General features: G+C 47.1%; 1 protein-coding gene across 2 annotated transcripts in view; it reads right to left on the reverse strand.

The window, feature by feature from the left end:
- Positions 1-5,851: 5,851 nt before the first annotated feature.
- Positions 5,852-26,939, reverse strand: part of DNAAF9 (dynein axonemal assembly factor 9) — a 132,488-nt gene continuing 111,400 nt past the window's right edge. For both annotated transcript variants that reach the window (XM_059133811.1, XM_059133810.1), the window contains exons 30-37: positions 22,208-22,343; positions 19,545-19,631; positions 14,995-15,101; positions 14,604-14,678; positions 12,499-12,704; positions 11,318-11,383; positions 10,114-10,207; positions 5,852-9,329 (exon numbers count right to left, since the gene is read on the reverse strand). In XM_059133811.1, the coding sequence (XP_058989794.1) occupies positions 9,217-9,329; positions 10,114-10,207; positions 11,318-11,383; positions 12,499-12,704; positions 14,604-14,678; positions 14,995-15,101; positions 19,545-19,631; positions 22,208-22,343 (884 nt within the window). In that variant the 3' untranslated portion in view covers positions 5,852-9,216. The remainder of the gene's footprint in view (positions 9,330-10,113; positions 10,208-11,317; positions 11,384-12,498; positions 12,705-14,603; positions 14,679-14,994; positions 15,102-19,544; positions 19,632-22,207; positions 22,344-26,939) is intronic.

Consider the following 26,939-nt stretch of genomic DNA (forward strand, 5'->3'; position numbering starts at 1 on the left):
CCCCGCCCCCTCCATTCATCCCAGTAGCTCGAGTGGTAAACCCTCCTTCTCCTCCTCCAGGAAGCGCGCCCCGACTAACTAGATGGGCCGGCATGCTTCCCTGGGCTACGCCCTAGTTCGCCTAGCCAGCGACGCTCCTGGCTTGGCGGCGTCGGGTTTGCTCGCTGCGCGCCTCGAAGTTTTTTCTTCTGGCCTCCGCGCGCCCCCGGCATTCTCTTGGGTCAAGGTCTTGGCTCGCGGCTTCTTTCCTTCCCAAAGTGGCCCCGCCGTCCGGTTTTCCTTCCCGACCCGCCGGCGGGGACGGGGACGGGGGGGGGGGGCGCCCGACTCGGGGACGTGCATTCGCCAGCGCCTGGTCTTCTGCGAATCTAGAGAGCGCGCGCGCGTTTGTAAGGGAGGCGGTGCTGCGGACAGGCTGCTGGCTACCGCTGCGACGGGTCAGGCAAATCCAGCCGGTGCGATGATACCCTGGCCTGACCTTGGGTGTCTTCTCGGGAAACGATTCCACGGCACTTGAGCCCCAGTTGGACTCAGGAACTCTCCCCACCAGTGTTAACCCCCATCCCTCTACACACTGTCTGATGGCCCGAGGACTAGCAGCGACTCCCCGCCCCCCCCAACCTCCTGCTGGGAGGGAGTCGTCGGCCACTGTCCCCTAGGCTTGGAAGCGGGCCAACAGGCTGGGCAAGCAGAGGGTGAGCCCACCTCCGCGTAGAGGTTGCCTTGCAGCCCTCAAGGGCTCCTGGTGCTTTGAGGAAGCCCTATGCACAGAGCGAGTGAGCCCAGCTACCCAGCTGTGAGTCCCTTGGCAGACAAATGGCCTGGGAGTCGGGAGGGCTCTGAGCACGCGGCTTCTTACTACCAGAGGGGATGCCGCAGAAGATATCTGCCGGGTTCTGCTCCCCTAGTTGCCCTGGAGGGAGCTGAGGAACCCCACAGTCCTCCCCCCAGCCCCCAACATGAGAAGGCGTTTCCTTTGGTCCTCCTACCCACCACCTGCTTTCTGTGGATCAGGGCAAATAGAGGGGCCCCAGGTGTCTCTGCTTGTGCGCCATTGGGTCCATACATGGGCAGGCAGGGATCCAGACGTAGGTGCATGCCTTTCGTCTCATTCCCTTACTGGGCTGTGGACATGAGCGCTGGTTTCCACAAGGCACTTAATGGCTTTCCAAAGGAGTTTCAACTCAGTTTCCCCTGTAAGCCTTTTAGGATTAGGGATTGTAGAATCTGGAGTGAGAAGTAACTCTATAGTATCTCACTCAAAAACACAGACTAGGGGACCCCTGGCTGGCTCAGCAGGTGGAGCATGGGACTCTTGATCTTGGGGTTGTAAGTTCCAGCCCCACATTGGGTGTAGAGATTACTAAAAATAGAAATCTTAAACAACAACAACAACAACACTAAACTAAAAGCACAAAAACAAGATCATTCCCCGGAACTCCCTTCCTCCTCCAGGAACCATGCAGTTCCTCAGCTGTGCTTTACAGAGCACATGTCTCCAGAATTCTCTCTGCTCTGCTGTCTCCACGCCCTCTGCTTACTTCTCTTTAGCCCCCTCATATGTCTTTTATCCCCGCTCCTGCAGGGAAACTGCCTCGGCTCTCTTGCCAGGCTCTCCCTCCTCCCGCAGCAGGGCCCAGCACCATCCTCCTCCTCCTCTGACCGAGCTCTCAGAGCTGTCCCCATGGGAGAGCTTCCCCTGGACCAGCCACAGCCAATGGTCAGATTTCACGACTCCTGTCACTGAGCTCCTGCCTTCAACACGCCACAACCCCTCCCCACCAGCCTAATAGGCTAATAGGCAATTTTCAGCAAATCCAGGCAAAACAGAGCTTCCTAGTCTGCCATTCCCCCCCTCCCCCACCACTGCTCTGGACCTGGGAGTAGCCTCAGTGCATCCCCATCGGATCCATGAGCAAATTTTGTTGGGTTTACCCTCAGAACAGAGCACAGTTCTGCCCCCTTTCCCCTCCAGCCTGGTCCACCATCTGACTTACCTTCTGACTTGCCCCCGCCCCTATTCATTCTCCACCACCAAGGCTTTTTGTGGCGTTTGGGAAAACCAACAAAAACAGCAAAGCAGTCTCCCTGCTGTGGGTGTCTGGAAGGTCTGCAGTCCTTACCACTGCTCACTTTGTCCTTCGGCTCTCAGTGGGGGGCCTTTGCTGCTCCCACCACCCACAGTAATTGCTGTTTCCTCCCCTCACAGACCCCCGTGGCCCTCACTGCAGCATAGCCTTCTTCATTCTCAGTTTGCTACCTGGGCCCCATCTCCCCGGCCAGACTCGGAGCTCCTGGAGAGCAAAGCTGTGTGTGTGTGTCTTTCCCCAGCACAGCCCCCAGTGTAGCAGGTGCTCGATAAACCTGTGATATGTGGAATGCACAACTGATGGCTCCACCTGTGGTTCCCAGAGGCTTTCAAGCCAGGGAAGCCCTCGATCCTCCACTGCCACTCTGGTTTTCCAGCTGCAATTAATGGGGGTCCAGCCAGAGACCCGATTCCCTCGGCTCCCTTCCTCTCACCTCAAACTCCTCCGGTGGGGCACCAAATCCTTTTATTTCTACTTCTGGTCGGCCCCATCCCTCTGCCTTCCCCTTGTTTGGACCCTTGGCAAGCATGGCTTCCCACACCTTGCAGCCCTCAAGCTTCCCTTGAGTCAGCTGGGGTTTTACAAGCCTCTTGAGGCTCCTGCTGCCTTGACCAGCCTTCCCAGCCCCTCTGGGAGGAGAGAAGCATCAGTGCTGCTGGTGGGCTGGGGGAGGGAACATGGCCTCCACTGACTCTCCTCTCCTCGGGGACATCTCCAAGCCCCATAGATGGGTTTTGGGGTAGGCAGAAGACTTTATGGTGCCCAACTGACACAGCATTAAGCCCTCTCCCAGTTGCTGTCTATCCATACTGAAAGATCCAGACTCCTAGGAGGGTAGGCAGGAGGGCAGGAAGCCCTACGGAGAGCCAACAAGGACCTGCTCCTCTTAGAAGAGCATCTCTGTGTGCCACCCCCTGCCCCCATCATCTCAGTCACAGTCTAGAGGTTGAAATGGAGTCTTTTTAGTTAGAAAATTCCATGAAGTTTTGATTATCAAATCATCTTTCCTCTTCCTGTTGTCCTTACTTTGCTATTATTTGTACATTCATCCGGGCATGAAACTTCTGAGTAAATACGTAAAGTTTCTTGAAAATTTGAAGCCATGTGAGGAAAAAAAATTAAACTTCTCTACTGGTACAGTAAACACAGTAGTAGTAACTGTAGGATAAAATGGACATATATTCACATTTGATTAGAAGGTTTTAAGAACAGATTTATAGTCATTTATTAGTTTGACATAAAAATGTATTGACCCTGATACAATTTTATTTTAAAAACCAGATTATTTTGGCTGGTCACTTGAGTAATGCAGAAACCTGGGGAAAATGGGAGTAATTTGTGGATAAATTTATTTTTCTCTAAATTTTTGGATAATGAAACAAAAATGTTTTTGGAATTCTTTCACAACGTTGGGTTTTTTTCCACTTTGGTTTTTTTCCACTTCTACCTGGAGGTCACCCCCTCGCTCTTGTCTAATTAGTCATTTTGACTTGTCAATTGTTCCTTCAAAATCACTCTCCAGTTAGTCCTCTTCTCATCCCCAGCAATGTGGAGCAGCGGTCCACCCCCACATTACAGTCTATAAGATCTTTCCTATTTAGGGGAGGAAAAAAAAGATCCTCAAAACAGGCTGCCATGGAACAATGGTGTCCCTGAGCATGCTGAGGCACTAGAGAGCCAAATAATGGTGGTCTTTTCTCAGACTGCAGGGGGAAATGGTCCTACTGCATGGAATGTTTCGTATCAAATCGTTTTCCCCCTTAGTTAAAAATCACTACCACCACAACAGAACAACATTGTGTTATCACTTGTACTAGAAGAGACTTAGCAGAAAGCAAAACTAAAAAAATCAAGTATATTTCTGATTTTAACAGAAAAGCTCAGAAACAGTCTGCCATGCTGGTTTAGGGGAGCAAGCCCTTTTTTGGGGGACTGAGATTCCCCAGTGGGCCTAATTTTGGGGAGGCCCTTGGAAATGCACAGTGACCCTTGGCCAGGCCAGTCAGAATATTCCTGACCATTGTGACTGGGTCAGGGATGGCAATGTGACCTCAGACTTCGGTGCTGCCTTTGGAGAAGGAGGCTGGGTCTCCCCTTTGGGGTGTTAGGGCTTCTGGTAGCACAAAGGAAGTTCAGTGCCAGGGGAGAGGGAGGTCCCCAAGTATGGAGAGAGGGCTCAGATGACATCTGAGTGCCTAGGTCCAGCTTGAGGCTGGCACCACCTTAGACTCTTTGTACAGCAACCAAGCCATTCCTTTTCTATCATGCACTGGCAGCGGGGCAGATTCTCCTGTTTCCTTTGGGCTTGACTGTTTCCTAGATTGTATGACGGAAATGAACACATGACTATTTCTCCATGCTCCTGAGAGTGCTATGATACTCAGCAGCTCTACCAGACCCCCTCTGCTCTGAGTCACTTCCCACCGATCAGCCAGGATCCCTCCATTCTGAGGCTCCTGCTCTGTCAAGCATGCCCCCAGCTTTCAGTAGTCCAGTGGCCCTACTGTGGGCTCCAGGTGGGGACAGGCCCCCTGCCCAGCCCCAGGCTTCCTGGCCTCGAAGTCCTCCTGGCTGTCAAGGATCATCCCCTCCAGGAGCCCTTCCACATATACCGTCTCTCCCATCTCCCCAACAACTGTGAGGTTAATCCCCAAATCCTGGTGGTCTTCCAGGAATTCAAGGCACAGGAGCTCCCTCAAGGTTCAAATCTGGTCCTGCAGGACTAGGAGGCGGGAGACTCTGGAGAAAAGGGTTGTGAGGAAGGGGATGCTTCTGCCACCTCCTCCCCCAATTCTCTGGGCCCCACACATGCAGTTTTGCCTTGGTTTGTACATGACCAATTGAGCACACAGAACCTCCAAACCGAAGATCACCTTCCCCACCATCTGAGGGAGGCTGCCTCCTCCCCATTGAGCCAGCTCTCCATCTTCCCAGTGGGCACTTCCCTTGTCCAGAGGCCCCTGCCTTGAGAGCGGGACAGAAAGCACCATCTCTGTGGAAGCACGGCGCCTTGGCAATCAGCCCTTGCCCTGCATTGCCAGCGGGCCCCAGCCAGGCTCCCCTGCAATATGGGGAAAGGGGCGCTGGTGACCATTCTGCTATAGCTGCGGGCCTTTGGACGACCTCTCCCTTGGAGTGAATGGCTCCTAGGCGCCTGGGCAGGGCAGCACCAGAGGGGCGTCTTGGAGGGACATTGAGCCAGGGCAGTGGCTCTGACCCCCCAGGCCCTTCATTTTCAGTCGTTCCCATTTGTAAAGTGGGAACAGGGGCCCCATCATGGAGCTCTGGCTGGCCCAACCAGCTTGTCAACCACCGTGGAGTCAGGGTGAGGGGCTGCGAATGGACCAGTGCCCCGCCATCCAGGATGAGCACAAGGGCAGCAATGGATGCAGCTTCTCCCAGGGCCCCATGGGGGGCAGGCTGGCTTTTCTCTGGGGTCCCGGATGGCTTTTCTCTGGGACCCCAGTGGCCACAAGCAGGCTTCCTCAAACCCCTCTTCAGGTTCTGGGAGTCCCGAGAGCACCTATCCGCACACTGGGTGGTCTCATGAACCTTATACTCTGTGGGCCTTCTGGGGTCTGGGGAGGGGAATGTGCACGCCCCAAGGGTCTCTTCCCAGCTGCCCAGCAAAGCACTACCAACAGGAGGCTGAGGCTGAAGGAAGGGCCCAAGGCCCTGGGGGTGGGCCTTCCCAAGCCACATACATATTCTGCCCTCCCCCACACAGCTGAGTCCACAAGAACATGTAACTGCCCCAGGTCTTGCTTGTTCAGTGAGAGTTTATTGGTCCTTAGCATAACATCTCAGTTACCAAGGTAAATTCACATACACGACTGCAGGTAAAAACATGTAAAATAATATAAAAATAAATTGAAGGCTACTTTTATATATTTACTGAATTAAGTAGTGTAATAAATACTATAATAAGCAAAAAGCTTCAATCACACAATTCAGTTTCACTGAAGTTACAGTAGTGTTTGTAAATATGAGTTTTAAAATTTAAGTTACAAATATTAAAGCACTGAAAAACTAGTATAAAAGTGAATTTTGGCACGTAAGTGAGCTCTTCTGTCATTAGTATTTGACAACCTGGGACAAGGAAGCCTTTTCTCACCTACTTTTTGAGGTACAACTATCCAACTATGTCAGCAACACGCTGCAATACTTAATAGTTTACAGTCTTTGAGTTAACTTTTCCCTTTTGAGAAGCCCAAAGAGCAACCCAGAGCTTATTACTGTGCAAAAATTCTCCAAAATCCTAATAGAATTTAGGAGGGAACTTCTTGCGACCCACAGGGCCCAGTGTCCTGGCCTCAGGTCAGAGAGCCCCCAGGGCTCGGATGGGACTAACTGGACTCCGTGCCAGCAGCCCCCTCCTAGGGTGATCCCTTTTCTCCAATTTCTGCCTCCTCCTCCCAATTAAAAAAAAAAAGAAAATCCCACATCAAAACGTAAAATAACCCATAACTTCAGCGACTTCAACATTATCACACTCACTCTGGGTGATATAAAACTGAAGCTGCTAACAGGAAAGTTGGCAAAAAGCACGTAAGCCCCTGGAGGACTTCTGCCTGTCCCTAAGGAACCTACTACACCTGATATCTCTGCTGGGTCCCTGGTATCCACTCTGAAGGTCAAAATCTGCAACACAGTGTCATGGCCCTTCCTCTGAAGACAACCTAAGACCCTGTCTCTCCACCTGGAGCTCCCAGAGGAATCCAGTGGATATTAAACTTCACAGTCAGAACCCAGAGGCGCCTGGCAGGTTCCAGAAGGGGCAGTGCGGGGGGAGGAGTGTCCTCCCTGCCTCAGTCCTCAAAGAGCTCATACAGCTAGTGTGCCTCTTTACCGGGGGCACAGCAAGTGCGCCCCAAGGAATGCCCTTTCGCCAATGTGCCCCTTCACACCCCCGAGCAGGCTGAGGAGCGTCAATGGAGGCCTCAGCCAGTTCTGCCTTTTTGGCTTTGGAACTTCTTAACGTTTTGACTTTTTTCAATCACAGTTTCATATTCAAGTTGAGGTAATCACAGTTTTCCCTCTAACAGTAGAGGAATTGGGACAGTGGGGCAAGTTGGTGAGAGAGCATTTCTGTGGACCACGGTCAGAAACCAAGACCACCACGTAGTACAGCCCCACGCAGTGGGAAGACCCGCTTTTATACACGGGCTCTGAACCCTCTTTAAAAACTCATTTGTGCAGCAGCCAGGAAATGGCTCAAGCTTCTCAATCTAGAGCTTTCATTTAAAAGTTCACAGCAACCCACCTGGAGTAAATGGCCTATGGTTCCCCCCACCCACCCACCCACCCCACTTCTCCCTTTTCTAAGGCTGCTCAAGTTTGAGTTTTTAAAAAGAGCTCAGTAGAGCTAAAAGAAGCTACAGTAACTCATTGCTTATTTCATCAATTGCACTTAAGATCTATGTTATTGATTCTGAAGCAGAGGCAGGCCCATTGTGGACCCCAGCCTCTGGCCAAACAGAAGTGAGGTGCTCCCAAACATGGGCTCCACACCTGGGCCCTTGTCATCACCAGCTTTGGGAGCTGGGACTGGAGCACATGGGCCTTTTCAGAAGGCTTTCTTCATGCAAGATTTCTTATTTAGTGGTATTTGGAGTTTTGTTCATTTGGCTTCAAATGCAGATTATTTTTTTCTAATATAAGTACATTTTACTGACAAGCTCTTAACACCTGCTTTGCTACTTGCATGGAGGCCTCTGAGTGATCAGGCACACACACCACATGTGCTCCATCCTTTCTCAGTCTCTCCTCTGTGCCAGGGGCTGTTCTCAAAAACCCCTCTACATTACTGGAAACTTTGCTGGTTTTGTCTATGTGCTTCTTCCTAAGGCATGCAAAAAAAAAAAAAAAAAAAGTGAAATTCAGAAAGCGTTTACAGTCTAGGCAGCTGAGGCGCTGAAGTCCTAACAGACATCATCCAAATATCAGTGCCTGTGACCTCCCCCTCCCCCATAATTCGAATTCTGGAAGTCAGGTACGGGATGCATTTGTAATTCTCCTCTGGTTTACAGTCCAGCTGAAAACAAAGACCCTGAAAGGAATTTTAAATTGGATATTGGAATTCTTTGAAATTCCCAGTTGACAGGAGCCAAACAAGTCCAGGGCCAGCAACAATGCTTGGGGACATAAGTTTCCTGAAGTTTGTGGCTGCAAACCAAGGCTTCCCTGGCAAGGCTCAAGGGAGGGCTGGGTGCTGGAGAGTGAGCCCCATTCCGGGATGCCCCACAAGTGATGACAGCCCTGGGCCCAAGACTAAACAGTTGCAGGTGTTCCCCTCAAAAGCAAGGGAAGGCATCACAGGGAGGCTGAAGCAGCAGGTTTGCTTTTGCCCCAGAATGAGGCAAACCACAGTGAGGCGACAAGGGGAGCTCAAAATCAACCTCCAAGGAGACCGCTTGTATCAATTCAAAAGCCACATGCTTCTGGAAAGCAACATGCCTTTCCCTTCAGTTTAGCCTATAACGGACATCCCCTCATCTTAGCCCAAGCTGCTGGCCCTGTGGGTGGGGCTGGAGCAGGGCTTGGGTTGCTCCCCCCCAGGACTGGGCCCAAGGCCAGCAGGGCCTGCTCCTTCAATGCAAGGGGACTAAGCAGGAAGACAGGCACTGTCCACTGGGGACAGGGCTCTCCTGGGGCAATGTCTGAGGCCAGTGCCTGTGGTGGCTTGGTCCCCGGGGCATGGCCACTGTTGAGGCAGCCAGGGTTCCTTCTGCATCCCAACAGCTCCCCTGTGTAACAAATGCTTCTCCCCATCATCACAGTGCCTCAGCAGCCCAAAGGAGATACTGTTACCAGAGACCCAGAGGCTCCGGGCCGGAGACCAGAGACCAGAGGCTCCGGGCTGCCAGCCGCACAAACAGGGCAGTCCCTATTTGCTCATTGTTCATGAGGACCCCCCACCCCCATCCCCATCAGTGGTGCAGGTGATGCTCTTCAGCGCTGTATAGAGAATAAAGACAACATGCACTCAAACCAGTACATAAAGGCCAAGAAGAACAAAGACAGCCCCTTTAGGGAGGGGCCTGGGAGAGCTGAGGTTCGGTTATCCCATATCTAAACGTCCCCCTCCAGGGTGGACGTTTTCCAGGACATATGGCCCAGCCTTCCCCTAGGGCTTCTGTTCAAAGAGATCGTGATACTCCTGCTGGTCCAGCTCTTGGTTATACTTCTCAATTTCCCGGTTGGCTTCTTCCACGTAGTCATTCATGAACTGGTCCATGACTGGCATCTCATTAAGGAAGAGAGCCCTGAGCTGGGGGGACAAGGGAGCCTGCCCAGGCCCAGAGGGATCTGTGGGCAGCTGAGGTGGGGGACACCGAAGGACTGAATGCCCAGCCCACACAAAGCCAACCTGCCGGGCTCTTTCCTATATACTGGCCGCACCCCAACTACAGAGAAGAGGCCAGGGTTGGCACAGGTTCCTTCATGAGGTCCTAGAGCTGAGCCCTCCAGCTTTCAAGAGCATAGACTTCTGTCCACCTTCCCCCAGATTAACTACTGCAATCACGTATAGTCTCTCCAACTTGTAGATTATGATCTCGATGACCAGAGAACGTAGGATGTTATGGCAGCTACACTGAAACTACAATGCACAGGGGCGCCTGGGTGGCCCAGTCGATTAAGCAGTTGCCTTCGGTTTGGGTCATGGTCTAAGGGTCCTGGGATAGGTCCCTACATGGTGCTCCCTGCTCAGCAGGGAGTCTGCTTCTCCCTTTGTCCCTCACCCCGCTCTCATGCTCTCTCTCAAATAAATAAAATCTTAAAAAAAAAAAATAAAGAAAAAGAAACTACAACCCACAGGTGCTTCAGTGATCACTGAATGAAGGCAAAATTAACCTTAATGACGTTCAACGGCCCAAATGAAAAGTCTGCCTCTGTGGCTTGCTGTGCGCTCTTAGAACCCAGTATGCTCTAGGGGGTGGGCTGCAATGGCTCTAGCAGACACCCTCTTTACGTTCAGGCTTGCACACACACCCAACCTGGCCACCACAGATTCTAAGGATACGTGGATGAAAATCAGTCTTGTCACCAAAGAAGTTGACAAACTGGGTGCCATTGTAAAAGTAGCCTGCGGGCAGGGGGTCCAGATGGCGCTTCACCTGCAAGAAAATTCCTGTTAAAATTATCTGACCACTTCCTATCATTTACTCATTCATGAAAAACAGACAAGCCTATGCCTTAGCAAGACAGCACACACTGCCCCATAGAAGGCTAGATACACAAGGGAATATTCTCCCCGCAGCAGTTCTCAAGTAGTGACTGATGGAGGTTCTCGAGCTCTCATCTCAGGGAGGAACTCTCGGAGCTTCTCTGGGATTAAGCTCCACACCTCTTCAGTGGTACTGGTTTGATAACACACCCTTTGTTAGCCGTCTCCCTTCTTTCTCTCCCTTACTCTCTCAGTTCTCTGTTAGTGTCTCCTAGAATCACTTCCAAAATAAGTGATCTGCACTCAAATCCATGTTCAAGGTCTGCTCCTGAGGGAACACATACTACCATGACTGCCTTCTGAGGTACCCACAGTCTCCTCCCCAGGAGCACCGAGGGTTGCCCAGGACAGGAGCTGGATATGAAGGGACCTCCTCAAGTCCAAAGCAGGGGCTCCTGGGTCCCAGAGTCTCTCCTACCTGCTCATTACTGGGAGAAGTGGTACAGTCTGTGCTGGGGTCTGGACTCTGTGTCCCTTGTAGCCTTTGCCCCCAAGGCCCTCAGGAAAAGGTGCCAGTGGGGGCTGGGACTAGGGAAGAGGCTAATAGTCAGCCTGAAGGCTGAGAGGCTCAGCAGAGAGCCTCTCGTGCTGGTCCTAGGAGTCTACCACCTGCTTATCAGCAGTTTCTGGATCTAGACAGTTTTTCCTGGGCTCTGTTGCTCTATCTGTGGTTTATCTAGCAAGGAAGGGTGGGAGGAGAAAGGACTTCTGTGGCTGCTTCAACAGTGTGTCAAAACAAGGCTCCACGTCACCCCTTCCTCCTACAGGCACTGCTTCTCCTCTATCTCATGCTCAGGTCATACCAGAGGTCATTCTACCCTCCTCCTCTCTTAGGCTACAAGGCTGGATGGTCTGAGGTTCCTCCTTACCCAGCTTCCCTTTGTGGCTTAAGAGACGGAAGATCCCCAGCCTGGTCTACAAATAGCCCCCTCACTTGGGGACTTCTAAAGGATGGAGCTGTGCCAGCCCAGGATAGCCCTGGGGCTCTTAGGGGACTCACGTGGATGTTCCTGATCTCCTGCTGGGTCAGCATTCCCCTGGTCTTCAGGGCTTTCCTCTGAGGCTTCTGTGCAGAGATGGAGGAAGGGAGGGGTCAGATCCCGACAGAGCTGAGGGAGTACCTGGGCGGGGAGGGCTCAGGGTTCTGGGGGTGACATGACTAAGATCCCAGCAGCAGGGAAAGCAAGCACAGGCAGCATCGTGGTCTGAACACACATCCTGTCTGCCCCTCAGGGAGACCACTGACCACCACTTTACCCTGTGTGCCAGGGGAAACAAGCAGCAGAGGGAACACCAGCACTTCTGCAATAGCATGTTCCTGTATCTGCAGAGCCTCGACTCTAAGCCCCACCAGGGCCACGTATGCAGACAAAGGGACAACATGAGGTCCCCTAGTCAAGCATTTAGGGGTTTATCCAGTTTATCTGGGAAAGATAGAGCCTACACACAGCCATCCCTCAGTATAAAAGACAGGTTCCAACTAAGGACCCAGGGCCCAGCCAATTCTGTTTCCAGAGTTCTAAGTCAAGCTAAACCCGTGAGGCTGTGCTAAGAGGCCTAGCACCCACAGCTTGTGTCATATGAGAGGATTTTACTCCAGTCTGGCTTTTACTTTTCTTTGCAGTATTGGGCTAAAGATGCTTATATGCCTCTATTGGCCAGCATCATCTTCCCTTGCGCCTGTTTCCAGCGCCCGGGCTCACTGTTATCAGTGCTTAAAGTCTTGGTTTACAAATAGCTGTAAGCATATCTTTGTTGTTTCTCTTTTCTAGAGAGAGAACCCAAGTACAGAAGGATCCTGGGTTCAGAACACAGGACAGCCCCTGAATTAGGTTCAGCTAAGAAAAGACATTTTGAGTTTAGACTGCCAGGCTGACCCAGGATCCATGTGGAACCACTAGGTTTCAACCAGGTCCCAGTCAAGCCACCTAGTAACTGCAATTTGCCTTGGCGAAAGAATTAGAAATGGCTGTAAGCCCAGGTCAGCCTCGAGGTTACCCTCAAGGTTCCTCCCTTGAAGAGGTTCCTCCTACTTGCAGAGCATCCCTGAAAGTGCCAGCTGAGCCTGTGAAGCGTAGACCAGGAGAGGGCTCCTGGAGGGGTCTCTACCCGCAGGCCAGGAGCAGCTCTGAGCTTTGCTGGTCATATCTGTGCCAGAGGTGTCTGGGCTTTGAAAACCACCTGCTTAGCTGACTGCCGCAGCCAGTCCTTGACGCTTTCTTCCTTCAGGGAGCAGCCGATGAACACGAGGTAACACTCCTGCTGCCCGTTGCTGTCTTGAGGTGTGCTTCGGGAATCAGGTGGTGGTGAGGGTCCCTCCAAAACCGGGACAATGCTCAAGGAATTGGCCAGAGTGTTGTGGCAGACCTCCATGGCCCTCTCAGAGTCTGCAGGGAGAACACACGTAGTCCCTGAGTCCCCGCTACACTAAGCCTGTAACGTGCAGATAGCTGGGGACAGATTCCTGTGACATATGCAGGAGGGAAAACTGCCATGATTCATGGCAAGTTAAAAAGGATGAACTAAGAGAGGGAGGAGCAATGTAAGTTTCTGGCTTGGCTGATTTGGTAATCAGGTGGACATCACTAACCCAGAAGGGGACTATAAGAGGAGAGCCCCTTCGGTCTCAGCAGAATCCTGAGAGGCCAAGGGTAAAGGGAGTGTCAACATACAAGTGGTACAGGAGGGTCACATAATAGGAACAGGAAAGCTAGGACTGTTTTTTTTTGTTGTTGTTGTTTTTTAGGTCCCCCTAAAAAGCAGGATGGGAAAGGGATCCAAAACAAAGAGAGGTTAACTGAGTAAGGTTAACTGAGAGGTCTAAATAAAAACGAAAACAAAGTGAGAGGGAAGGGGATGGCGTGACGACCTTTGAAGCAAGGAGGAGGATGTCTGTTGGAGCCTGAGGGAAGATGGCTGGAGTAAGGGGCCAAAGTTTCAGATTCAGTAACATAAGTAAAACCAAAGACATGGGTTAAGGACCTTGAGAGATCTTTACACAGGTGACATGGTCCCATGCTTACAACTCTCAGTGGCTCCCTGTGGCAGACACTGATGGTTGCCTGTCCACCACCTGCTCTTTCTCTAGTATCAGTTCCCCAGAAAGCATGGCAGCTCAATCCTGGGCAATGAGAGAAGTCTGCTGAGGAAGAGGCAAGGGGTGCCTCAGTAAAAGGCGTCTGTATTGATAAAGCCACCCCCAAGAAAAGCCTCTCTATCAGCTGGATGTTGTGTTTGGAGGTGACACCAGATTTGTAGCACTACCTGGCAATGAGGGCTGGGAACCCGAAGACAAGCTGACATACCAAAAATGGAAGAACACACATTACCTGTGTCCTCGGTGGCACTGCTATGTTGCCTGACCTCCTGACTTCTTATGATGTAGCTAACACCAGCTAGTTGAGTTGGTGTTTTCTGTTAAAAAAGCTAAAATGCCTTAACAGACATATTCCCACTGGGCCTCAGCCACAGTGAACCCTTTCTGCTTCCTGCAATATGCCTTGATTGCTTTGGTTCCAAAGCACATGCAGTGCCTTTTCCCTTGAATATTCTCCCCTTCCTCAATGTTGAGTTGACTAATTCCTTGTTTTGAGGCCTTCCTTGACCTCCAGCCTGGGATGAACAGACTTCAAGTCATGAGGGTTCCAGAGGTCTAAGGCTGATAAATAGGGAGAAGGCAAGTGGAAGGCTTGAAGACTTTGGCAGAAATGGATCTGGAGCTGGAGAGCTCATCACTGGGGGAGCTCCTGGTGACAGGTCTAGGAGGCCATGGATGGCTTGAAAGGGGTAGATTGAGAGTCTCTGGAATAAGAAGTCAAGGAGCTGTGCAGAGAGGCCCTGGGCAGGCCATCCAGGGGTAAGATAGGACACATCCTGCACTGTGGAGCAGGACCTGCAGAAAGGTGGGGGGACTAGAAGAGCCACTGGTGTTAAGCCCAGATGGGAGGGTTTTTGAGAGAGCCTGAGAGGTATCTGTGGTCTGCAGAGCACCAGTAGAAGCTATGAATCCACATCATGAGAATCTGAGCATTCTATAGTGCAGGACTCTTTTTTTTTTTTTTTAAAGATTTTATTTATTTATTTGAGAGAGAGACAGTGAGAGAGAGCATGAGCGAGGAGAAGGTCAGATGGAGAAGCAGACTCCCTGTGGAGCTGGGAGCCCTATGTGGGACTTGATCCCGGAACTCCGGGATCATGACCTGAGCCGGAGGCAGCAGTCGTCCAACCAACTGAGCCACCCAGGCGTCCCTATAGTGCAGGACTCTTAAATCCAACTCCCCAGTTACCTGAAAACTTCACTTTGCCCAGGATGTGGTAGATGTTTCCAGAGAAGGGACTTGGCTTGATGGAAGATTGAATTGCTGGTGGAAGAAGAGGACAAAGCTGTCACCAACCTGGGGGCAGAGGCCAAGTTTGGGGCATACAGCTAGGAGGGTTAGGGAATGGGAAGGATCCCTACTCCATGGACCAGGGATTATATGCTATTCCTCCACCAGACCCTCCCAGTGGTTCTGCCACTGTTTCCAGGGGTAGGGCACTCCTGGAACCTCAAATCCCTCTGCCTGTTTTCAGACCCCAAGAGCAAGAAGAAAAAACAGCACACATGAACTAAAATGGTGCCGGGAAACAGGGACAACTCTGACATACTCTTTTATCAGGGTCCCAACCAAGGTTTACCTTTACATTTGGCGACAAAGCGAGTCTTCTCCAAGGGACGACCAAACCATACGCAGATCTGAACCATTAGTGGAAAGACTGATCCAGAATCAAATTTACCTTCATACCTTAAAAAGTTTAAGAAGTTGTAAGTACAAGTAATTGGGGCTTGGAATGTTATTATATACCACTCAGGGATGAACTACATATCATTCATCCTATAATATTTGAGTTCTTACTTATGTGACATTTTGCATACACAACGTTTATTTTAAATATGTGTATGTCTCTTTCACCTTGACTGAGAAGCATGGTTGCCCCATTAGAGCAGGGAGGTCTGTAGACTAGCAGTTCCGTGAAACCAGACCCCATCTATGTTTGAAGCCTACCAGTGTGCCACCTGAGATTGGGGGTTCCTCCTGACACCCCCGGAGCTCTTCCTCAGAGCCTCAACTATATCCCACTTTTGAGGTCAGCTTAATAGACCATACATTTGGATGTGCACACTTTCCAAAAGGAACTAAAGAGCTGGAGCATCTCTTCTCTATTTTTTCAGTTTTGAACTGCTCAGCGGGGAGCCTGCTTCCTCCTCTCTCTCTCTCTCTCTCTCTGCCTGCCTCTCTGCCTACTTGTGATCTCTGTCTGTCAAATAAAATTAATAAAATCTTTAAAAAAAAATAAAAATAAAGAAAGCATAATGAGTAAGATACTTTCAACAATACATGTGATATAAAATTCAAATCTGTAGAGCTATTTTAAAGCAAAGGAAATTAATAAAATATAATAGACTGGAAGAAAATGTGTGCATCATATGTGGCAAAGGGTTAATATAATATTTGAGAAGCTTTACGCAGTCCATATAGATGTGGACAGTTCACTTTTTTTGAAGATTTTATTTATTTATTTTAGAGTATATGACAGTTAGGGGGACAGAGAGAGGGAGAGGGAATCTAATGCCAAGCACAGGCATATTTATTTTAGAGTATATGACAATTAGGGGGACAGAGAGAGGGAGAGGGAATCTAATGCCAAGCACAGGCTCATTAAGAAGATTCCATGTTGGGGTGCCTGGGGGGCTCAGTGGGTTAAGCCTCTGCCTTTGGCTCAGGTCATGATCCCAGGGTCCTGGGATCAAGTCCTGCATTGGGCTCTCTTCTCAGCAGGGAGCCTGCTTCCTCCTCTCTCTCTGCCTCCCTCTCTGCCTACTTGTGATCTCTGTCTGTCAAATAAATAGGTAAGATCTTTAAAAAGAAAGAAAGAAAGTGGTCTGTGACTTAGGTGGGGAAAAAATTTAAAAAAAAGAAAGAAGAAGAAGATCCCATGTTCAGGGGCGCGGGGCTGGCTCAATTGGTGGAACATGTGACTCTTGATCTTGGGGTTGTGAGCTCAAGCCCCACGCTAGGTGTAGAGATTGCTTTAAAAAAATTTTTTTTTAAAAAACACATGCCATATTCAGAGTATCTAAAAAATTAAAGTTTTTATTATGGAAAATTTCAAACACATGTGAAGATAGACAGTGCAATGAACCCCCATCACCCAGCTGCCAAAATTATGGAATTGTCATTCCTTCTCTTGAATTATTTCCTTGAGATGAAACCCCATGACAGAATCAATCCAGGAAAGGATATAACCATCTCAGGGGTAATAGTTTACACCACTCCCAGCAGCAGAAGAGTGTTTCAGTTTCACAACAATTTCCCCCAACAATGATTCTTACAGATATTTTTGGTTAAGTGTAATAGATGCCAAGCCAAACAACAGTGAGGCATCATTTTACATTTCTGAATATTATTAAAGTGGAATTCTGTTACCATGGCTGCCATTTATACTTGCTTTTAAGTGAATTATGCCGGGCGCCTGGGTGCCTCTGTCAGTTAAGTGTCCAACTCATGATTTCAGCTCAGGTCATGATCTCAGGGTCATGGGATCAAGCCCTGCCCAGGCTCCATGCTCAGCATGGAGTCTGCCTTAGATTCCCTCTCCCTCTCTCTGTCCCCCTAACTGTCATATACTCTAAAATAAATAAATAAAATCTTCAAAAAAAGTGAACTGTCCACATCTATATGGACTGCGTAAAGCTTCTCAAATATTATATTAACCCTTTGCCACATATGATGCACACATTTTCTTCCAGTCTATTATATTTTATTAATTTCCTTTGCTTTAAAATAGCTCTACAGATTTGAATTTTATATCACATGTATTGTTGAAAGTATCTTACTCATTATGCTTTCTTTATTTTTATTTTTTTTTTAAAGATTTTATTAATTTTATTTGACAGACAGAGATCACAAGTAGGCAGAGAGGCAGGCAGAGAGAGAGAGAGAGAGAGAGAGGAGGAAGCAGGCTCCCCGCTGAGCAGAGAGCCCGATGCGGGACTCGATCCCAGGACCCTGAGATCATGACCTGAGCCGAAGGCAGCGGCTTAACCCACTGAGCCACCCAGGTGCCCCTCATTATGCTTTCTTTAAAGTAAGGTGCTGGTATAACATTTTTGCAGTACTGATAAATTCTTCCTGCCCTCTCCCAAGATATGGAAGACCACTGGCCTCTCTGGCTTCTTTGTTTAGAGCCTGAATCCTTAGGGAAATTGGGAGGGGCCAAGAAAAGAGTGAAGGTTTCCCACTAGACTAGAAACAAGCCTTCTACCAGAGGAAAAGGGGGTGCGGTGGGGTAGAGGAGCACAGAGAGGGTTGTGGGAGGGGAATGGTTGAGAATATGCAGAGCACAGAGCAAGCACATCTAGAGCTAAACCCTATTCACTCTGAGTGGGCCCTGACTCAGTGAGGAAGGGGGGAAAATATATAGGGATGAGTAGGAGTCTGATGGCTGCCATCTTGTTAAAAGATGAAAATATCTGATTCCTAGGAAGGAACTCAGAAGGGAGAGGAGCCAAAGGGTGATTGTAAGGCCCCTCCAACTCCGATTCTCTACAAGAGCTGATCTTCCTGGTAAAGAGAAGGCTTCAGACTTTAGATTCACAGAGTCTTCTAATGAACACTTTATACGTGGCTCTCTCTAGGATCATTCTGCCTCCAGGATCTGTGCCCTGAGCTAAGTTCATGTGCACAGTGACCAGAATGAGTCACCATGGACTACAGAATGGGTGCTTCCCTAGGCACTAGGTGGAGACAGCAGGAATCTCCGCACCAGGCCCAGAGGTGTGGCAGGAGAAGGGTCAGTAGCCCCAGTCACGGAAGAGGAAGGTTTAACCCAGAAGCTCTACCGTTTCTTTTTAGCTAAGATATAACTTTCTCGTTCAGGCATAAGGGATGATCCACTCACCTATGGTTTAAGCAAGTATGATCTAACTCAGAGGTTACTTCTAGAATATGCCTAAAAATCTTCAGTTTCACATATTGGACTTGTTTGTTTTACCAGCATAGTACAAATCAGTTCTTTGCTGGTATAAAATACTGGTGACATAAGGAGTGGTGTGGAGGACATAGAAAGGTGTCTGGGGAAATGAATGAGTAAGGAAAACAAAGATAATCCAAATCAACAGGAGAATACTTCTGTCTTCCCTTGAACCTCTGAAACAGTTATCCATTCTATACAGGAACATGCGCAGCACGGCAGCTGAGCATACGGGCTCTGGAGCCACATGAGCTGGGTTAGATATGCAGCTCTTTCACTTATTAGCCATATGAATTTGAAACAACATTTAATTCCTTGCTGCCTCACTTACATTATCCTTAAAAAGGAGGGAAATAATGGAGTCTACCTTGCAGGCTTGGGTTGAGGATTAATGAGGTAACACAAAACAGGTAGAGCTCTTCGGGTAGCACTGTCCAATAGAACTTTCTGTAATGATGGAAATGTTCTGGATCTGCACTGTCCAATGTGGTAGCTGCTGGCCACAGGTAACTAATGAGCACTTGGAGTGTAGCTTGTATGACTGAGAGACCAATTTTACTTAATTTTTATTAATTTACATTTTATTAAATAGCCAAATACGGCTGGTGGCTACTGTCCTGGAGAGCTTAGAACAATGTGAAGCACAAAGTGGGTGCTCAAGTGATGCTGGCACTAATACGACTACAGTGCCCTTGGCACTGTCTTTCCTCCTCCACTCCCTTTTGGAGGAGAGGTTCACATGTTGTGAGGCTGCCAGGAGAGAATAAACATCCCCCGGGCCACAACAGCAGGGAACCTACCTTTCAGGTGGGACCCCCCCCACCCAGAGGACTGACTGTATTCTCAGGAGTGACTCTCATCTGGGAAGGCTGTAACTACTTGGATCCATGCCAGCCACCTCACCCTCAATAGAGGCTAGAAGAAACAAAGAACATGATGTTCTTGGTGCCCACAGGGCCACTCCCTAAGTCTCAACATCCAGCAAGGCTCCCAAGTTGGAGCCCAAGATGTATGGAGCACTGGGCTCCTAGCAAGACCAGCAGCTGCTGGGACATGGCAGGCCATCCAGCTGCCACTGTCACCCTTGCAGAACACCTGAAATTTCTTTTTTCTTCCTCCCTTCCTTCTCTTCTTTCTTTCTTCCTTTTTCTGTAAATGAATACATCATTGCATTTACAAAGAAATCTTAGCTACTTTTCAATGATGATACTTGCCAGCCAGGGTACATTAAATATCGTGACCGTAGCATCTGAGGACTCGAAAAACTATTTTCTGAGAGAATCAGCTCAATGTCTTCATTCCTTTGAAAGCATACAGAAAAACCCAGGTTAATTAGGATGATCAATCTTAACCTGCCCAGTTTGCTTCCTACCCACCCCCACAGATGCACAAGTACATATGCATTTCTTTTTTCTGTTACTGCACACCTAAATCCTTCAGTATGCCTCCCTCTCCTAAGAACAAGGACATTCTCTTTTATTTTTTTTATTTTTTATTTTTATTTTTTTTAAAAGATTTTATTTATTTATTTGACAGAGAGAGATCACAAGTAGACAGAGAGGCAGGCAGAGAGAGAGAGAGGGAAGCAGGCTCCCTGCTGAGCAGAGAGCCCGATGCGGGCCTCAATCCCAGGACCCTGAGATCATGACCTGAGCCGAAGGCAGCGGCTTAACCCACTGAGCCACCCAGGCGCCCAAGGACATTCTCTTTTAGAACAATACTATTATTATACCCAAGGAACTTAATACTGTGGACCAGCAGTGCCGGTATCATCTAGAAACTCATCAGAAACACAAAATCCCTGGCCCCACTCCACCTGCCGAATCAGAAGATCCCTAAGAGATCTATAGCACATTAGAGTTGGAGGAGTACTGATCTAATCCATTTTCAAGTTTTCCCTGTTTTGCCAGAGAGGGGACCCAGGATCCAATCAAGCACTGCTTACTGAGTTTATAATCTTTATTTTCCTTTAATGTAGAGTAATTCTTCCAAATTTTTTTTTACAGAGTTGACATTTTTAAAGAGTACATGCCAGCTGTCCTGTGTCCTACTACAATGTGGATCTGTCTGGTTGTTTCCTTATGATTAGATTCAGTTAGACATTATTGGTAAGATTAATACCCAGGTGATGTGTCCTTCCCCAGGTATCATATGAAGGAGGCACATGATGTCAGTTTGTCCACTTATTGGTCTAAGTTTAATCATTTGGTCGATGTCATGTCTACTAGATCTCTCTACTGTGAAGGTACTTTCCCCTCATCATAAGCAATAAGTAGGCCATGGAGTGATACTTTGTGACCAGTTAATGTCCTTTTCATTAACAATCTGTCACCTAGCTCTTAGTATCCACTGATGATTCTTGCCTAAATCAATTATTATATTATACTAACAGTTATAAAATAACTAGTTCAATAAATCCTTATTTATTAGTGTAAAGAGAGCTTTACTGTCCTGCCCCTCCTCATTTTTTTAGTATCACCATGGACTCATTTTTATTCCATGTGTTATATATAATTTGTTGTTACATTTGTTTTTCTCTTATGCTTAAGTTGTCCCAAATTTGTCTAGTGGGAGCTTTTGAGCTGGCTCTGGCATCCTTTTGACCAATCTCTACTAATCTTTGAGTACCCCCTCCTTGCTTTTTTAGCATAAAATGTACTAGGCTCACCTGTACTTTCCCTGCCCTAGACCTGCAATCAGCCAATTCTCCAAGGAGTCCTGATACCTTGTACTGGGGACGGGTATGTAGAAACCAGGATCTAGAGGTGGGAGTGTTTATTCTACTGTGGTATTAGTATTTCTGGTCCCTTTCCATGGGAAGAGCTAGGAAATAAACATTTTCTTGAAATAATAAATTTATGCTGACACCCACAATTCAAATCCACCATTCACAGGGTTTTTCTTCAATTTTCCCACTTCTTATCGATCATCTTTTTTATCTAACAATGATGTTGTTTGAATCAGGGCTCTAACAGAGGATTATGTTTAAAAGTTACTTAAATTAACTGCTGTGTGTGTGGTTGTTATTACTTTGATATAGAGATGGTTCACTTTTTTGTTTTATTTAGTTTTATCCCTCTTTGTTAATTTCTGAATATGTAAAATATTTACATTGCTCAAAGTGAAAATTATATAAAAAGCATATACATTTTGGTATATCTTTGTAGAGCAAATAAATGTGCTGTATGACCAGATGTTTTCTCTTCATACAGGTCCATACACACAAAGTCATCAATTCTCTATTTTCTAGTTTAAAATTTGGACCCAAGTCCATGAAGTAAAAAAGTCATTTCTCTATGTTCTCTATGCCATTTCTTTCACATCTTAACACAGGAATATTGATAGAGTCTTGACTTCATCCTTTAATGCATGAAAATGTGATGCATCTACAGAAAATATCTTGAGGCACCTGGCTAGCTCTGTTGGTAGAGCATGCAACTCTTGATCTCAGGGTTGTTAAGTCTGAGCCCCATCTTGGGTGCAGAGGATACTTAAAAATAAAATCTTGGGGCAGCTGGGTGGCTCCGTCAGTTAAGCCTCTAACTCTTGATTTCAGATCAGGTTATGGTCTCATGGTCATGAGATAGCCCTATGTCAGGCTCCACAGTCAGCATGGAGTTGGCTTGGGATTCTCTCTCTCCCTCTGCTCGTGCTCTCTCTCTCTCAATAAGTAAAATCTTTTAAAAAATCTTAAACAAAACAAACATCTCAAAACATACAAGATACTGACACATGGGGTCCTCTTGCTGATTTTTACAGACCATCAAAAGCACATTTTTATAAATGTGCAAGAGAAAGATCCTGTGGGCCACAGTCAGAGTGCTGCATCTGAGGAAGTGGCTGGTCCTACTGGGTGAAGTAAACTTGGTAAGGTTACCTGGTAACAATCCCATTTTCTGCAAGAATGAAAGCTGCAATAGGATTGGCAGCCCTGATGAGACTCTGCAGCTGGACAAGGAGAGGGTGCCTCTGCTCCGTGGTGTGACTGGTGAACACGATGTTACTCACCAGGCCTGGGGAATAAAACCAAGAATCGTTCAGCCTTCAGAGTCCTGATCGGGGCTGAGAGCCCACACAGTGTGAGCCTTTGCTCCCTCCCTAGTCATCCCTTCCAGGAGCCCTCTTATGTTACCAGGATACCTCTGACCCCCAACACCTCCTCCCCCTGTCTGTCACTGCCACTCCTTGGAGTGAATGGCCTCAGGCCTGTAGCTGCCTCCCTTCTTAACCTCCTCTACTTTCTCAATTCTGCTCTCCAGGTGGAAGCTCTCCTTGGAGCTTCTTTATCAAAGGGCCCTTTCCACATCCCTTGTCCTTAACCTCTTCTGGAACTTGTGCCAGACAGCGTCACCAGTTTAGACCACAGACACTTACCAAGCACTAACCGTATGTCAGGCACTCACCATTAGATTCTCAAAGAGTGAGTGCACAGGCAAGGAGTCACTCACACGGACCTACAAGTCTAAGATAAGTGCTAACACAGATATTCACATAGTCATACAGTAAGGAAGAGTAGTGCAGGCAATGAGGGGTTGTGGCGTAGGTAACAATCCCTCCCAAGCTTTCATGAAAATATATAAGGAAAATCTATGCTACAGAGAATTTGGAAATCAGGGAAGTTTTCACATCCTACCACACCAGAATAAATACAATACCTCCTCCATACTCATTCCTGTTTTGAGATCGTTACGATCAGAGTGTATACACCATTTCCACCATAAGATCACTTGCATTTTTGTTATTCAACCATTTTTATTCACTTATTAATACTGTGAAAATTTCAAACATATGCAAAAATTTTAAAAGTAGTACAATAACCTCCCATGTGCCCATCACCCTTAAAGAATTAACAACACTTGGCTAACTGCATTTCTTCCATATCATATGCCAGCCTTTTTCCCTTTCCCCTGGGTGATTTTGAAGTCAATAACAGACATCCTATTATTTCATCCAAAAATATGTCAGCATCTATCTCCATAAGATATGGATCCTTAAAAAAAGAATAATTAACAATAGATTCTTCAATATAAGAAATATAGTCTATGTTCTCTGTCTCATGAATGTTTTCTCAAATTTTTCAAACTAGGAACCAAAATCCACACAATTTTTCTTTGATATATCTCATAATTCTCTTTCAATCTGCAGTGTCTCCTCATTTCTTTGTAATTTATTTGCTGAAAAGCTGTACCCTGTAAATTTCTGTCAGTCTGGATTTTGTTAACTGTAACCCCGTGATTTCACTTTAACATACCAGCAGCTAGATCTCTTTTACAGATTCAATCTGTTTATTTTTTTTTTTAAAGATTTTATTTATTTGAGAGAGAGACAGTGAGAGAGAGCATGAGTGAGGAGAAGGTCAGAGGGAGAAGCAGACTCCCCATGGAGCCGGGAGCCCAATGTGGGACTCGATCCCAGAACTCCGGGATCATGACCTGAGCCAAAGGCAGTTGTCCAACCAACTGAGCCACCCAGGCATCCCTCAATCTTTTTAAATATAAACTATTTTTTAAAAAATCTCTTGTGCTTGGGGTGCCTGGGTGGCTCAATTGGTTAAGTGTCTGCCTTCAGCTCAGGTCATGATCCCAAGGTCCTGGGATCAAGCTCTGCATCGGGTTGCCTGCTCAGTGAGGAGCCTCCTTCTCCCTCTCCTGCTCCTCCGGCTTGTGCTCTTTCTCTCTCCCTCTCTCTGTCAAATACATACATAAAATCTTAAAAAAAAAAAAAAGATTAAAAAAATTGTTCTTTTTCTAATTTTTAAAGAAAAGATGTATTTATTTATCTTAGAGAGTGTGAGTGAGTGAGCACAGGAGGTGGGGCAGAGGGAAGGAGAATTTTTTTTAAAAAGATTTAGTTATTCATTGAAGAGAGAGGGTGCATGCACAAGAGAAAGAGAGTAGCTGGAGAAGCAGAGGGAGAGAGAATCCTGAAGCAGATTCCTTGTTGAGTGCAGAGCCCAGTGGGTGGCTCAATCCCAGGACAGTGAGATCCTGACCTGAACTGAAACCTACAGTTGGCTGCTTAACCAAATGAGTAACCCAGAGAGAGAGAAAGAGAGAGAGAGAGAGAGAGAGAGTGAGAGTGTGTGTGTCTTAAGGAGACTCTGGGCTGAGTGCAGAGCCTGAAGCCGGGCTGGATCTCATTACCCTGAAATCAGGACCTGAGCCAAAATCAAGAATCAGTCACTTAACTGATTCAGCCATCCAGGCACCCCCTCGCCACCCCCGACCCTTATAGCTGTTTGGTAGATCTAAATCACTATTTCTTATAATATCACTTTTAGACAATGCCTATTGGCTTTTCTATATGACAGATGGGGAAACTGGCATATTTTGAAGTGTTCTTCCTACTTCGCCATCACATTCTTGTTGGTCAAGAGTAAGTAATTTTAGTCTCTCCCGTGTATATCTTTAAAACTAACTGTATACTAAGAGTATAACTTACTCTTTATAACTTGATTTTACAGCTCTAAACTTTATTAATGTCTCACTTTGGAAGATGTAGAGAATCTCCTGCTGCCTCCCAATTCTTTGTTAAATAGAACCTCATTTATAGGTTTTTAAGATTTTCAACATTTATATTCTATTTTATAACAGAATTCTTGTGGGTGTTATCATTTCTATATCTAAGATTAAAATCTTTTTAGTAGTAGAGGCTAGCTTTTATAAATGATCAGTTCATAGGTGATTCTTTCTTTTTTTTTTCTAAGATTTTTTTTTTAATTTATGTATTTGACAGAGATCACAAGCAGGCAGAGAGAGGAGGAAGCAGGCTCCCCACTGAGCAGAGAGCCCGATGTGCGGCTCGATCCCAGGACTCTGGGATCATGACCTCAGCCGAAGGCAGAGGCTTTAACCCACTGAGCCACCCAGGCACCCCATAGGAGATTATTTCTGAATCATAGAGAGACTTCAGCTGTCCTAAGTAACCTTGTAATTGTAGGATCCTGAATAATGAATATTTGGTATAGAGGACTCTGTATGAATACTATTTAATTCAGCTGAGTGTTTAGTTTGAAAAAAAAAATCAGCTGTGTTTAGTTTTCTTTTTTTTTTAAGATTTTATTTATTTATTTGAGAGAGAGACAGTGAGAGAGAGCATGAGAGGCGAGAAGGTCAGAGGGAGAAGCAGACCCCCCATGGAGTTGGGAGCCTGATGCGGGACTTGATCCTGGGACTCGGGGACCGTGACATGAGCCGAAGGCAGTTGCTTAACCAACTGAGCCACCCAGGCGCCCCAGATGTATTTAGTTTTTGAGGGCAAAACACAAACAATGCAAAGAAGGATTCATAGGGGAAATAAATCCCTCCCTCCTCAGCCACCTACTTTCCCTCCCTGGAGGCAATTGCCATTATCAGATTCTCAGATCTTCTTCAAGGATAAGTTGTGTATCCACAAGTCAAAGTGTGTATATGGTTCTGAACCTTGTTTTTTTTTTTTTTTTTTTTTTTTTTTTTTTTTTTTTTTTACTTAAGCTCTTTAACTTTTTAATTTTGGTAAAGCTTTCTTTTTCATTAAAATCTTCTCTATTACCTTACCATCTCAATCCTTCCCTCATGCAATCCTGTTCTCTCCCCTTCTCTAAATTATAAAAGCTCCAAAGAATAACACAGGTGGTATTTAAAATACAGGACTCACAGTCTTATTTACCTTCTTCATATATATAAAAGGATAACATAATGTAAAAACTAAAGCATGGGTTTTAGAGCCAGGCAGACCATGAGTTTAAATGTGGGGCTCTACTAATTACTAATGAATGATATCAGGGGCAATTGCTCATCCTTCTCTCTGAGCCAAATTTCTTCCTCTGTTAGATGGGAACAGTAACACAAACCTACAGGTTATCACTAAATATTTATCACAGGGCCTACAGATAGTAAGAGCTCATTAAATACAACTTATGGCCACCGCCATTACCATCACCTCATTGTCAGTGGAGCAACAGCCTAAGAATGAGACCTCTACATGGACATTGAGGGGCCTGGACTGAGCCATTTCTCAGACAGACAAGGGTGGCTGTGGCATCAGCAGGAAGCTAGGTCATGTGACTCCACCAGTAAAGGCTGCCTAGTTCATGGTTTAGATGAATGGCCATCACTAGATGGAAGGCAACTTTCAGAATCCTTGGCTCCTGCCTCTAGTCTGAGGCAGAAGTAAATGATACTTCCTTCCTTTCACCACTTATACTAATGGAAAAAAATGTTCCAAAAATGCTAAAAAGACTGAATCTAACTTCGCAAATTGTCTAGATGCATTCAATTCATGACCAGGGAGCAGGGATTAGGAGCTTCATGTTAATGGTCACATGTTACTATGGGGAAAGGATACATACGAAGATTACACCATGTGACTGGGACCACAGACACTAGGACTTGCAACTCACCTGCTGAACACAGAACCTCCTTCCTAAATGTTTTTGGACAGTTTGGGGATGTATCAGTTCCTTGGTTCTGAGATATAGGTCCTATTCTCAGGTGTCTGTTAGTGCTCAGCTAGTAAGGTGACCTGAGGCCTCTGCACAGAGCTTGAGAGACCTCTCAGGATTCAAGGGTGAGTTTCCTCAACAGCCTTCCTTGACACCCAAGGGGTGAGTGCAGCTCTACCTCCTCCTG

This window comes from Mustela lutreola, chromosome 9 (genome assembly GCF_030435805.1).
Source record: "Mustela lutreola isolate mMusLut2 chromosome 9, mMusLut2.pri, whole genome shotgun sequence".
NCBI classification, from domain to species: Eukaryota; Metazoa; Chordata; class Mammalia; order Carnivora; family Mustelidae; genus Mustela; species Mustela lutreola.